The sequence below is a fragment of the Gigantopelta aegis genome, chromosome 8 (genome assembly GCF_016097555.1).
Source record: "Gigantopelta aegis isolate Gae_Host chromosome 8, Gae_host_genome, whole genome shotgun sequence".
Lineage (NCBI taxonomy): Eukaryota > Metazoa > Mollusca > Gastropoda > Neomphalida > Peltospiridae > Gigantopelta > Gigantopelta aegis.
The window spans coordinates 12,460,691-12,475,985 of NC_054706.1; the positions used below are offsets into that span (position 1 = coordinate 12,460,691).

General features: G+C 36.1%; 1 protein-coding gene across 3 annotated transcripts; it reads right to left on the bottom strand.

The window, feature by feature from the left end:
• Positions 1-2,617: 2,617 nt before the first annotated feature.
• Positions 2,618-14,943, bottom strand: LOC121380261 (prefoldin subunit 1-like). Of its 3 annotated transcripts, none has more exons than XM_041509106.1 (4): positions 14,818-14,943; positions 8,022-8,188; positions 7,250-7,334; positions 2,618-3,821 (listed from the first exon to the last, which is right to left on the bottom strand). In XM_041509106.1, exons 1-4 carry the CDS (start codon positions 14,860-14,862, stop codon positions 3,735-3,737), a joined length of 384 nt encoding a protein of 127 aa, XP_041365040.1. In that variant the 5' UTR covers positions 14,863-14,943; the 3' UTR covers positions 2,618-3,734. The 3 variants fall into 3 exon arrangements, with proteins under 3 accessions (XP_041365040.1, XP_041365041.1, XP_041365042.1); XM_041509107.1 differs by lacking the exon at positions 14,818-14,943 and adding an exon at positions 14,511-14,662; XM_041509108.1 differs by lacking the exon at positions 14,818-14,943 and adding an exon at positions 14,076-14,115.
• Positions 14,944-15,295: the final 352 nt, after the last annotated feature.

Here is a 15,295-nt window from a genome sequence, read left to right on the forward strand (position 1 = left end):
TTCTACTTCTGGGCCGGTCTTCAGCTGATTGAAACTGCTGGTACCTGTCCCAGAGACGTGAAATGGTGCTCTGATGGACGTTCATGTGGCGTGCGACTGCTGACTGCGATTCACCTAACTGGAGGCGGCCTATTGCAAAGTTTCGATTCGGCAGGTTTAATCTTGGCATCTTGTAACTCGTCTATGTCGAAATGGAAATGAGGCATCATTGCGAGCATTGCAGCTTTAAATACCCATCACTGCCCCAATCTTTTCCCCGAGTTTCACATGCATTTACCAAATTGTGACCATTTCACGCCGATTTCCTGCAATTGTCGCACAACGTGCGTTAAATTTGTTTTAGGGTGCATTTGGGCATGCTGTCCCATTCCAGAAACATTAACAAACATGGTCATTCAGCAACATTGTACAAAAAAAACCCTATATTTTGTAAAATCAAACACTTTTCTTCTTTCCCTATCACCTATGCGTTTCTTTTTTGACAGAGTATATAATTATTGAAGGGGAAAAAAAGAAATTTGCTTAAACGGGGGAGAGTAAATAACATTATTCATCATGACAATTTAACCGGTCTGGGTGTCATAGTAATTAAATTAGTATATGTAGCCTACTAGGTTCGCTTCCTAGCATCGACTCAATCAGGAACACACACACACACACACACACACACACACACACACACATTTACAATACACAGACAGACATATATACAATATTTGTAACTGTTCAAATTAAATCTGTAAGCGGAAATATGTTCCAAATGTTTTTAATAAGCATATTAAATGCTTGGTTAGAAGCGACGCTTCCAGTGGCATCGCAGTTCATCCACGCCAACATCCAAATGGCACGAAACGTCTCGTTGAGTTTCTCGCAATGTCTTCTCGAGTGAAACACGTGATATTTCACACCAATTGAATTACTCCGTAAAGCCATCGTGTAGATTTTATTCATGATACGCGCCACGACTTGGCAAAACGCAGAGATTGGCGAGTGAAGAGAAAGAAAAGACTTGCTCGTCTAGCGACACCTCCGCTTAGTATCTAATCAGTACTAGGTACCAGGAAAGAACGAAACGGAATGTTTGTGTGGTTTGGTTTGTTTAACACCACTAGAGCTCATTGATTCATTAATCATCGGCTATTGGATGTCAAACATTTGGTAATTTTGACATATAGTGATGAGGAAACCTGCTACATTTTTTTTTAATACAACAAGGGATCTTTTATATGCACTTTCCCCACAGACATGATAGCACATACCACCGCCTTTGATATACCAGTCGTGGTGCACTGGCTGAAACGAGAAATAGCCAAATGGGTCCACCGACGGAGATCGATCCCAAACCGACCGCGCATCAAGCGAGCGCTTTATCACTGGGAAAGAAAAGGAATGCTTGTTTGACGACACCTAGGCTAAGCACATTAATTAATTAATAGGAAAGAAAATACATGTACGATACGGTGCTGGGTGCGGGGGTGTTAACTGCCTTCCAGTGCGAGAGAGAGAGAGAGAGAGAGAGAGAGAGAGAGAGAGAGAGAGAGAGAGAGAGAGAGAGAGAGAGAGAGAGAGAGAGAGAGAGAGAGAGAGAGAGAGAGACACAGAGAGAGAGAGACAGAGAGACAGAGAGACAGACAGACAGAGACATGCCCCTATACTACTACGGTTTCGGGCAGCCCATCCCGTGCCCGGCCTCTGAATAGCCAGTGGTCTGGTCCGGAACAGAATACTAATGGGAAATTTAGAGATTTAAATCAGATGGGGGGAATGGGATTTTAATGTTTAATTAGTTTAGAAAGCGCAGTCCAAAATCAAATCTTCGAATCTTGACTCATTCCCCCTCCCCTCCCCAAACGATGGAGACCTTCAGGAAAAATGAGCTAGCCTGAAACGTTTTCACCATATATTTCCATCATTCAACTCAAAATGTCAATTAGTTGTACGATATTCCATGTGAAAATGTGTTAGAGACCATATGTTGATATTTGTTAGAAATGCAAATATGAATAGTTTAATTTGAGCAAAATATCGCTTAAGTGCATTTAATTCCCGGTTGATTCTTTATTGGACCACACTAAAATACCTGAGAAAGTGATTGTGTAATTAACAGCTATTCTATTTTTCATTTTATTTCGTTTATTTGTATTGTGCTGTGTTCTATTTTATTTCATTTTATTATTTTATTTTATTTTGAGGGTGATGATAGTAGTTCTCTTTCATTCAGCTTTCTCATCTATCATCCTCTACATTTCATTCTCATAACATATGGAGAACAAACAACCCAAAAACGTCGATTTTCTTCAACGATCCTCCTCGATGGACCCGTCGAGTTTTTGTCATAATCAATGCTCCATAACTAGTACATCAAAGGTTGTGGTACGTGCCGTCCTGTACAAGATAAGATTTTGTTTAACGATAATAATAATACGTGGTACTGCCTTTGATACATCCGTTGTAAATCGCAAACTTAAAGCTGGAAATAACATATTCGAGATGGAGATCCAGAGAGACTGATGATGAATTCCACTGTTACACTGTTACACTGGGAGAGAGAGAGAGAGAGAGAGAGAGAGAGAATAAAACCGGCATAATCACAATAAAACAAAATGTCACTCATGTTTATAGATATTTTAATGCTTATAGCATGATACACAAATACAATTATTATTTTGCAGTGCAGAGTTGGAGAAGAAAGAAGTTTGTTTCCTCGACTTTAAGAATAATAAATGACCTGCCTACACCCTTGTCCATGATTCGAGCAATGGCGTGCCTGAAAATAAAACCGAGATGGGCCAGCATACACTGCCACACATACATTGGGGATAAGGGTAAATATCTCAGGGTATCTAAAACGCATAAAAAGAGACTCAGTCTTTTACAGCTTTTTGATTCTCTTAACCAGGCTGACATTTTTCACCGAGCTCCCATAATTTTAAATGTAGATTCACATTTGATTTGAAGTTTCGGTAACAGAAACCTTCCTGGACGTTTATAAATCCTGCTCCACATAAAACACAGACTGTGAAGTTAATGACCCATGCTATTCGCTTTCAAACTGTGTACAACACAACTATTTCTGTTTTCATAGCCCTACATTATGTATTGAATTGCTATAATGCAATATGCAAAGTAGTCAACATTCGAGTTAAAGACCTTCAAAGGAAACAAATGTTTGTTTAATGACATCTCAGGTAATTTTGAACTTTGGCTACTTGGTGTCTAACATGGTTATTCAGATTTTTTATAATCCCCCCAAACCAAAAATGTGGTCCTTGATGAGATCATACACCAAAAAAAACAACAAAAAAACCCAACAACAATACCTCCTCCTAGACAGGGAAGGCCATACATGTACTATAAATCAATGGGACACTGGACTGGAAAAGAGGGGGGGGGGGGGGGTAATCTGAAACCATACACAGCCACAGTAGCTTGAATTTCAAATACCTGGAGTCTTGCATGGAATCAGGGAGGGTTGACAGGTCTGATCACAGGTGACCAATTCTAAAACCCATCATTCTTCTGGCAAGTGCTCTTCCATCAACTTGCATCCCACCCCATATGTAATATCTTAAATCTAACATGGATTAAATTAATGTATAAAACAAGACTATTTTGCAGGAATCTGGTGTTCAACGTATGCATTTTTATTTACAAACATAGCAAACGAACAAAGACAACCAATTGACAAGTTCACAAACAGGTAAAAGAAAGTCTCTAAACACACGCCAACATGGCTATCTTCCTTGCTGCTTGGATAAAACCAGCTCTCGCAAATTGTTCTCACTCTCTCGTAAGCTCTTCTCTAGATAAACTTTTGTTGTCTGGAAAAAAACAACAAACAAAAGAAATTAATGCAATGAATGATACCTAATTATAATGAAAAACATTAGTTACATAAATTGTAATAGTAACGGCTATTCTCTGTATAATACAGATTTAAAACACTTTTAAAAATCTCCTATTACATTACAAGTGAAACCTGGAGATAAGCTAGCCACTGTGAACAATTATCCAGTATAACTATAAGTTTGTCACTATATAAATTTCAATGTATCAAACACCAGTGGTTTGATTAAAAATGCATCAGTTTTGTTTTGAATCAGTTTGATATCTACATGTAGCATCCTTTCTTAAAACCATACTAACTGCACAGTCTTGACTGTTTAAATTACCACATATTTGTAACTGAAGGTTTTGGGTGAATCAATTAAAACAAGAAAGTGGCTGGAAAAATGTCAAAAAGATTTGTATACACTTCTATGTACATATATCATTAGTTATGTTGCCTTGTAAAGTCATACTGACTACAATCTTAGTGTATGCATAAATAACACAAGTGTTTCAGCAGTTCCAACAATTAACTCTAATAACTGACATTAAAGGAATGCTCACACAAGGCTTTTGGACTGGTATGCATATTTAACAATATATAATCAGGGTTCATACACTTAAAACCTTTTCATTTTCCAGGACTTTTAAGCACCATTTTGGTTCATTTTCCAGGGCTATTTTACATTTTTCCAGGAGTCTGAATATATTACCTGGAAAAGATTTTTTAACAGCACCCCAGTAAACTGTTTATTCAGTGGTTGTTATGTCTCAAACATAAGCTACACCTAATCTAGATATATCACATGGATGCTAAAATTGTAAAAATACATTAAAAAAAAAGTATTGTAGTGTGCAGATTTTTTTTGACTGTGTGTATGCGGGTGTGCATGTATCTGTGTTTCAATGCTGGATCTTACAGTAAAACACTCCATAACCATAATGCATATCTAACCACATTGTGGAAATGTTTTTGAGGGTTTCAATTATTTTTGGTCAAAATTAGTTTATTTTTGGTCATGATTCAGAATTATATAACTTTATATAGATGGGACTTTTTGATTGCACCAAAGTCAAGGCGAAAGGCCTAAAATTGTGCTCAAAATATATATGCCCAAAACAAGCAGGCCCAAATTGAGTATAAACAATGTTATATGCTAACCTCAAAAATATTTTTACCTCAATACCACTAAAATATTAAGCTTAATTTGACTGATATAAATTGAAATGGATTTCAGCAACATCTTTACCAGCTGTTAACATTACTATACTAATAAGATCTAAGACTAAGAGTGCTCAGAACAGACAACAAAACCCCCAGCTGTGCACAAATTAATGAGATCTAAAGTAAAAGCCTGATAGAATAATAATCCATCAAAGTATTTTTAAAAAAAGAGAAAAGACTTGTAATTCACTTACAAATAAACAATCAATAAATGAACAATGTACTGGGGTGTCATTATATAAAAATAAATAAATAAAATTTTATGTTTAATTTATATTATCCAGATTTTTTAAATAAAAAAATCACTCTTCTACCCAAAACTATCAAGAAAAAGAGGCAGTAATGTTTAAATACCGGTATTATCCAGATCTATTATTTCCAAAAAAACAGAAGAAGTAATAAATAAATTTTAAAAAATAAAAAATTGTAAGTCACAAAATGTCTAACATTAATTAATACATTTACAGTATTATGTTTATAGGTCAGTGCTTATAGAGTACATGTATATACTTTAAATCATTATTTATTTGTGTTTGTTAAAAAGTACCCAATGACAAAATTATATAAATCATATAAACATGTTTTATTTTCATTAAACTCATTAGTGACATCGTGTTTCAAATACGAAATTTACCAAAATTATACCCGTTTCTGTGAGTAACTAAATGTCAACCATATTATTCATTGATAGCACAAAAATAATCTCTTGAAGTGGACTCTTTGTTACCACCAATTTATATCACAGACAATCAAAACTAACCCATAAATGGATACCGTTTTGCTGTGTATTGGGTCGTCTAAGACTTCAGTGGAGATCAAAAGAATATGTGTGAACTACAAGTTCTCAACTTTTGCATGAGTCTCGCTGCACAGAAGCATAGCAGACATAAGCCTTAGGAGTATTTGTTTTGTTGGAAGGCACAGGTTACAGCTATCTACTAAATTATTTATCTCTGACAGTAGTTTCGAACTCACAAACAAGACTGCTTACAGTTACATAATTTATTTAACCAATCACAAGTTGTGTTCATTTATGTCCACGGCTTCTTACTGTGTATACATTTTAACAGTTGACCAATGGCAGTCGACCTCTTATAATTACTGTTGCATGAGGGATATAGTTTGGAACCAGACGTCAAACGCGATTATTTATAAATATATTTTCAAATAATTATTATTAAATGAAAAAAAGATATATATAAAATTGTAAAATTCCATCAAACTATATTACTGTAAATCATTCTGTAAACTCTTGATCAAGCAGACTTTCCCATCTATAATCACAGAGCTAGCCAATTGCGTAGTCCCAAAGAAAAGAATATCATCACTTGGGTATTGTGAGTGGTCGTTTTGCTCCAATGTAGCCTACCAATAGGCCTAATAGTATGCATTTTTTCTTTGGATTTTTTTTAAGAGAGAAAAATACTATAACCCCATTTAGTTCTATTAATGCAAACTGAAATATATTTAGTTAAATAATTTATTATATTATCAAGTCATTTATGTTGTTTTATAAGTCAGATTGATGAAAGTGAAGCGCCTTGTCGTAAATGACTGCGTTTGTTTACACTGTGCATGCAGGAGTTGATGTCATTTCGCCTCAAGCTAGAATTCCGATGCAACGAAAACAAAAGAAAATGGCTGCCTCCAGTTAGCAGGAATAATCACGGGTTTTTTTAACTCTAAAATTACGAGTTTTACATTTCTTAAAGTGTCAGTATGTGTTTGTGTTCTGGGTATGCATCTTTCCAACTCAAAAGGTTCAGGTTTGAGTTTACTATCCTATCCCTTAAATGAAATGTTTTTTCAAAAATAGCTTGTAATAGTGAAGTAGTCTATTAATACATGAGAAAGCGACATCATTTGTATAATACACAGAAAAGATCAAAGGAAAATAACAGGTTTTTGACTTTTATAAGTCATTTTCAAACAAAAAATAGTTAAACACTTTAAAACATTTTCGACATGATTAAGTGTGAAATGACACAATCAGCAAATATACTGAGAAACATGTATTTTCCCTAACATGCGCAAAAAACTTGGGTTATCTAAAGTAGGCCTACTCGTGCGGAAACAGGTACATGTGTGTATTCATTGTATCAATAAAATCATAGGTGAAATATGATCATTGAAAGTGGGCCATACTGTTATATGAAAAAAAAAAAACCCTGAAATAACATGGTCTGTAATACATACCTCAATTGACTTGATTTTTTCATCCGATGCTTTGATCTTTTTGTCTAGGTTTGTCTTAATTTCTGCATTAGGTTGCAAGAGAAACCTAAGAAGGAAACACAAGTGTACAGAATAAAACACAAATATTTAAATATTAAATAATTTAACACAGTCTTTGGAGGAAATCAGCTACATTTTTCCATTAGTAGCAAGGGATCTTTTATATGCACTTTCCCATAAACATGACAGCACATACCACAACCTTTGATTTACCAGTCGTGGAAGACTGGTTGGGATAGGATGAAATGATTCCATCACAGAAATTTTATCCTGCAACCTAAACGAGTGCTCTACTTACTTGCCTTTTACATATAGTTTAAGATATTATCTGGGTGATTTAATCTACTCACAAGTTCAAATATATCTGAGCAAATAGAACTATCCAAAAATTATTAATGTAAAACAATATACTAAATACATTTGTCACTTCATTTGAGTTTAACCCAATTATATAAAATTTTGTTCGGAAGTTGAATGAAAACTTTCATTATTACATGTACATGTATGTATTAATAAACTTACCAAAAAATTAGATATTACAATACTTACATCAGGATAACCCGAAATGGATTTAATATATGAATATATGCATTTTCTAAACAAAACAATATTACTATGTTGTCATTTTAATAAACTACAGGGCTATATTGGTAAAAAAAAAACCCAAAACCTCCTGATTTTATTAATAAATGTAACCCCTGTGAGAAAACAAAAAATAAACATCACATCATACATTCTGCCAACTCCCTCGAAGACTCTAACATCATCTGGTAGTTGTGAGATTTCCGATATGACCAGCTTGGAATGTGCCATTTGTCGCTTCAGCGTTTCAACCTGGGCATCAGAAATCTTCAGTTGTTGCGTGGTTGTCACCATTTTGTTTTGAAGACCTTGAAAAGCCTGTAAAAATAATGGTTTAGAAATAAATAGATTCATGAACATGAAATATATTACATGTAGACCTAGAAACTGGGAATAATGAACACAAGTCTATGAATGATGCAGGGCTCACCCTGTCCACTGCCAAATTAGCCAAATGCTAATTTTTATACAAACTGGCTACAGGCTACATTTAGTCTTTTGCTGATAAAACATTTCTTAAATTGACCACATTTTAATAATTTTAGGGAAATAGTTACCATATCTTAAAATTGGCTAAACCAAAATATTTTCCACTATGAACCCTGAAGATGGATTCTGAGGGTGTAACCAAGTGGCAACTACTTGTAAATATATAATATTATTATGTTAAGTTCTTATGAAGCCATTATTTTTATTTAAAGCTAATAACAGCCATTATTCATCTTTTTTATCTATCACCCTCTACCTACCATTCTCATTATCTTAATATAAAAAAAATTCCAATTACTCATTTTGTTTTTCATCTGAAGAGAGATGGGGTTAAATAGATGGTGGTGAGGGTGATATTAGTAGAAACTGTCACATTAGTCTACTAATGAACACACTGGTTACATTACATCACTTTCACACTTAATAAATGCCATATCAATGCAATCAATAACTGTTATATATATATATATATATATATATACGAATGGCAGGACTTAAATTAACAATGACACCAACGGCAATTGCTGTCACTGCAATATGAATTGCCATAGGTCAGAGATTTTGCTTTTTATATTTGTTGCAAAGGTTACCGATTTAAAATTGCAGTTGGCAGGTTCAACATTGCTGTTAGCAGGTTCAACATTGCTGTTAGTGAGTATTCCGCCTATAGCAAAAACAATTCAAAATTGCCGTCAATATCAAATCCTTAAGTTTGGGCCCTGCTACTGGGTTTCAATGTGTATAATTAGTAACATGAGATGAGTTTACAACTTTGAAATGATCAACCTAGAGGTCTGTTGCGACAGATTTAGAAAAATGTTTTGTGAATTTTTAAAACAGTATATGGACCATTTGGTGGTTGATAATTTACAAAGTGTTACATAGCAGAAGGCTACTATCTAGCCTTGGCCCAACATACATCAACAGGATAGAGCTACTATTAGTACTAAAGTACATTGATTTATTATTCATTAGCTATTGGATGTCAAACATTTGGCAATTTTTTTATATAATTATACTCTTAGAAAGAAAACCTGTTCCCCTATTACTAATTTGCCAGAGTAGTTTCGACTAGGGTCTATTCTAGCCCAAATACTCTGGCCTTCAAGAGCTAGATGGACATCTGTACCATTATGATCACTCTCTCAGTCAGAGGTTACTCTATAGCGAAAATGTGGAATGGCCGACTACCACACGGTACAGATTCCTCAAGATTCCTGCTCTAAAGCAACAAAAATTCAAAGTTTGATGCTAAATACTGTTACATTGATAATTTTCGAGTTTGTCAATAACAAATATTTTGCTTATTCACCACTAATACACACACTACCATACTACAGGAAGAAACCCGACAGTCCCCATTCAATAAAGTTCCAGTTAAATATGCAGGTGCTGACGGGTTTCTTCAGCAAACTCAAAAATGATCAATGTATGATTTTGTTAACCCTAACCCTAAACTTAACCCATTTTATTTCACGGGGAGGCCCCCCATACCCCGTTGACAGTGGTTGCATTCAATTCCAAAATGCCATACCCAAAAATTTCTTTCTGGCAGAATCATTGTCGGGCTAGGTCTATTCGTACCGTTGACAGTCGTTTTGCTCCCTTCATTTCGAATTGACTCTGTACGAATGAAATTTTGGGCAAACCAACCCTGGGTGAATAGGACTAAGGGTTCAAAATGGTTTCGTGAAGAAACGACCTGGAATCTGCTATGCTCCCGTTTATGTAAGCTACAAAGTGACAGTTTGTATCTGTTACACACTTTCAATTCACATAAGACACCAAATAAAACAGACTTTGATATATCAGTCGAAGTATACTACCTAAATACCAATACAGCTGATTTATCGCGATGGATCATAAGGGACCAAAACCTTACCAGCTCTGTACAGGACGTTCCTACACAGCACGGTCTATAGTATACACTGCAGTGAACGGTTACCAGTCGTTACCAGTTGACGTTTGTCTAAACGTGTTCTGAGATATAAGGGGGGAAAGTCAGTAATAATAAAGAAAATATATGTATATTGTGGATAATATATCGTGTGTGTGCGCGAGTATTAAAATATATATATAGTGACGACGGCTCTGTACAGGACGTTCCTACACAGAGCGGTCTAGTATTTTATATACTTCGATATGGTGGAAAACACATTAACAGTAAAGGGAATAAATATATATTTTGTATATAAAGAAAATATATGTATATTTTGGATAATACTCCAAAAAAAAGAAGAATATATATATAACGTGTGCGTGTGTGAGTATTAAAAATATATAGGCCCCTATATAATGACGGCTCTGTACAGGACGATCCTACACAGCACGGTTCTGCACAGGACGGTCTATAGTATATGCTGCAGTGAATGGTTACCAGTTGTTGTTTGTCTAAACGTGTACTGAGATATGAGGGGGGAAGTCAATAATAATAAAGAAAATATATGTATATTGTGGATAATAATCAATAAAATATATATGTGCATATGTATAACGTGTGCGTGTGGGAGTATTAAAAAAAAAAAAAATATATATATATATATATATATATAACACGTGTGCGTGTGTGAGTATTAAAATATATATATATTGACAACGGCCCTGTACAGGACGTTCCTACACAGGGCGGTCTAGTATTTTATATACTTAGATATGGTGGTAAACACATTAACAGTAAAGGTAATAAATATATATTTTGTATAGTACTCAATGCGTTTGTGTCGACAATGTATAAAAACGTGTGCATGGGTACACTTTGCCACATAAAAACTCAACTTTGCACCCCCCAATTTTTTTTGGTACTTTTCCCAATTAGATAAACACTAAGAAAAATGCAACAAAACACATTCTGATATTTAAAATATTACTTTACTGTTAAAACAAACTGATAGGTAATTTCAAGTCACTCAGAAACCCGCAAACACTCTCCGTAATTTAAAAAAGTACTTTCTGGTTCCTTTCTTGTTGAAATGAACGCCATCTTTGTGGATTCGGCCGGGTATTGAATGTTAAGACCAATCAAACATTTTCCAAACTTCTTCGTCTTCCTGAGGTGTCTGTTGGTGGAATTTCTCTGCTTACAATACGCTCTTGAGGTAAGCCCAGGAGATTTTTCAAAGTTTCCTCGTCTGCTAATCTCCGAGACGTTTGAACGATTGTTCTACTGCACACAGTTTATCGAATATATCTTTTGATGAACTGCTCCCAGAAATGTCATTTTCCCCTAACTGTACAATAACAACATCAGGCTGAAATTGCTCAACATTCTCCATCATTCCATTAGGGATGTTATTTGTTCTTAGTCCTCCATGCCCAAAGAAACGGAACTCGCTTGCGATCCTCAGATCTCCCGAACAAAACTGCTCCAGTCTTCTTATGTAGCTGCTTCCAAACAAAGCACTTTTTGCCATTTCTAAGTATATATTATCAATCTCAAAACGTGTTCTATATATAAAAGGTTTAAAAGGTAGTGTCAAGCCAAGTCTTTATTACTCTTTTATGTATTTCAGTTTCATTATTTTGTGTTGTCACGTCACATGCTTCGTGTGTATATACTAGTATGTATATAGATACAGATATAATATATAGGTATAAAGGTATCTGTTATGGATAAGAAAAGTATAACCATATAAAGATATAACGGTATCGGTTATGGATAAGAAAAGTATAACCATATAGCCATAATTAAAATGTGTTGAGTGTGTCATTAATTCCTGCATATTCGATATGTATTGCGTTTGATGTATATTGTTTCTGTATAGAATTATGTACGTAAATAAATTGATATTAACTTCCATGGTTGTTCAGTTTTCTTAATTTAATTAATGGTGATCATCAATAAAGTAGCCCAAGTGCTCCCAGAGGGGTGGGTGGTTGAAGGTCATTATACACCAGGGGCATAGCGTGATCTGAACCTGGGGGGGGGGGGGGGGGGGGGGGGGGTTCGAATATGAACCAAGTGGACCTTTTTCTATTTTGTTTTTGTACCACCAGAAACTCCATATACATGTATAAACCTGTATGTTTTAGTTCTGAAAGCGGACTATTTGCTTCAGCTGGGGGTGGGGGCGGTGTCATCCAAATGCCCCAAACCCCCCTAGCCTACGCCCCTGTACACAGTGTGAGTACCAGAATTGGGGTAGGTAACTGAAATCATTACACAAAAGCAGTTTTAACTGGAGGGTGGGGGCTGCTACTGGTCCATGTATGTTGCAGAACTTACTCACTCTCTCTTCTCTCTCCCTCATATATATCCAATACACCCAACATTGATTGTACACAGTAGTTTACACAGATATCAATCCTCTATTAGTAATAGTGAATTAAATTTGATCTAAAAAAATGACGTGTCTTTATACGGTAGACAAACGTTTATATTGTCTAAAGTTAGCAATGTTCGTTAGCTCATTGAAATGTATGTATGATAATATTGATTTATCTGTAGGTCTATAGTGAGGCAGAGTATGACATATTTTGAAAAGTCACTAGCCACAGGGCTAGTGGGTTTGTGAAAACCACTAGCCCACCAAGATAAAGCACAAGCCCAAATTCCTGATCAATTATAACTGGATTTTTATATAATTTTGTAACATTACACATTTACGAGTATAAAAGTAAAATAAAACAAACACTTAAATCATGTTTAACTTTCAGGTTTTTGTTGTGTTGTATGTTTGTTTTTTTGTAAAGTGTGATCCATCGTCATTGTTCCGTTTTTGCTTTTGCCCTCCCCCGGGGAAAAATAATTGAGCAGACTCATGGTCGATATCTAAAACCACTATCAAAATAATTAAATTTAAATGAGGGTACGACAGTGTGACACACGGTAATATATGGTTCAGTGTATTCAGTAGTGGGTTGTACATTTAGGGCCCTACTGTTTATGTCACCAGGAATGGTGACATCAATTGCTCAAATACAGGGCATTATCCCGTGTTAGACCGATATCAAAAGAATATGACGGCGACATCTAATCCGTTGTTAATTAATGAACAATAAAGGTATCTTGTATCGGCAGCTGTGACGCATTATCCAGACCGTTACACATTAATAGGCCAAGCAGAGTCATTGCAGGTGTAGTTACCATTAAAGTAATGCGAAGTTGTCCATTAAAGTTGTCAGCGAAGTGTTAAATTAGAAAACAATAGGTAAATAAAACAAACACTGAAATTCAAAGCATGACTGGGGTTTACTTGATTGAGATTAACCTGTCGTCGCGATTGGTGATTTCCAAGTTCTTAGCCTAAAACATATACATGTGCGAGATTAACTACCACGTGACGTGTCCAACCAATCAAAACATGCATGTCATTAGACTTATTTCCTGTGCCAAAACCTTGAAAGGGAAAAGTAAACAATGCATGCTGTAACTGTGGCGATGTAGAGATAGCATGTTACTGCAGTTTGCAGACCTATTCAAGTGGATTATTATGATATACTGATAATATTGATATTATTCGATAACAAACGTCACAATTAAATTTATTAAACTAAATTTCTGCCGAGAGGAAAAAACCCAAAAAAAACCCACGATAGAGCGATAAGGAGGGTGGGTGTAGTGGTTTTGCATTTCTCACTAGCCCTAACTTAAAAACCACTAGCCAGGGGCGTCGGGCTAGCGGATTTGTCGAACTCTGAGTGAGGTCTATACTGATATAAACTGACAGAACACGTTACACAACCAGTAGCACACATATTAGTGACATAATGAACGTACTGGCTAGCGCCGTCCCGTGTAGTGCTGGCTGCAATGACCCATACACGTCACATGACGGGTTAGTGGTTTTGCGTTTCTCACTAGCTCGAACTTAAAAACCACTAGCCAGGGGCGTCGGGCTAGCGGATTTGTGGAAAAATATCCGCCCGGTCCCCCATTCCCCTAACCCTAACTCCAACCACCACTAACCCAACTAACCCCAACCACTAACCCCAACCCCAACCCCAACCCCAACCCCAACCCCAACCCCAACCCCAACCCCAACCCAACCCCCAACCCCAACCCCAACCCCAACCCCAACCCCAAACAAAACCCCAACCCCAACCCCAACCCCAAACCCCAACCCCAACCCTAACCCCAACAAACCAAAAATAATAATGGAGGGGACCGGGCGAATATTATACCGCACACATATTAGTGACATAATGAACGTACTGGCTAGCGCCGTCCCGTGTAGTGCTGGCTGCAATGACCCATACACGTCACATGCCCTTAGCCTACCACAGACCGTCCTGTGAGAGCCGGCTCTGCACAGGGCAGTAAGCTTTTGGATACGTATCCGATGGATTAGATTTATGATACTGGGAGTTATGGCAACTGCTGACCATCACGAAATAACATGACATAACCACTACGACAAACGTGTACGCTTAAATTAAGTAGTAGGCACTTATTTTGTTTTCAGAAAAATACATATATACCAATCACACTGTATGCAGTAAGGTATAAAAATACTTTAAACCTTTTTCAATTCTAAATCTACCGGCATCGATGAATTACTCGACATGATATTCTACTCTCTGTTAAACTTGTTGATAGACTGTATCCTATCAGTTAATGTGCACTAATTTGTCACTTGCTACGCTTCTTTATGTTGGTCTCACGCCATAGTATGGTTTATTACTTTTTGACTTCTCTTTCTATTCGTTTCTTTTTCACTTTAAAGGGCAATCACCAAATGGAAGTACGGCAAATACTAATCACAAAGAAAATATTTCAAAAATGAATTAAACGTTGATCGATTACTTGACCAACCACTTGACAAGTAAGTCTTAATTGTTAATGAACTCAGGAAGTAGTCTGTCCGATCACTGTGCCCTCTAAGTATCTAGGTAAGTCTAGTAAATATAGGGCATCACGGTCAACGTCACGAAAAATTCGACAATGGGACCATACAGGCACCCCTGATAACATAGTTTACTACGTTTACACTTCCTAGT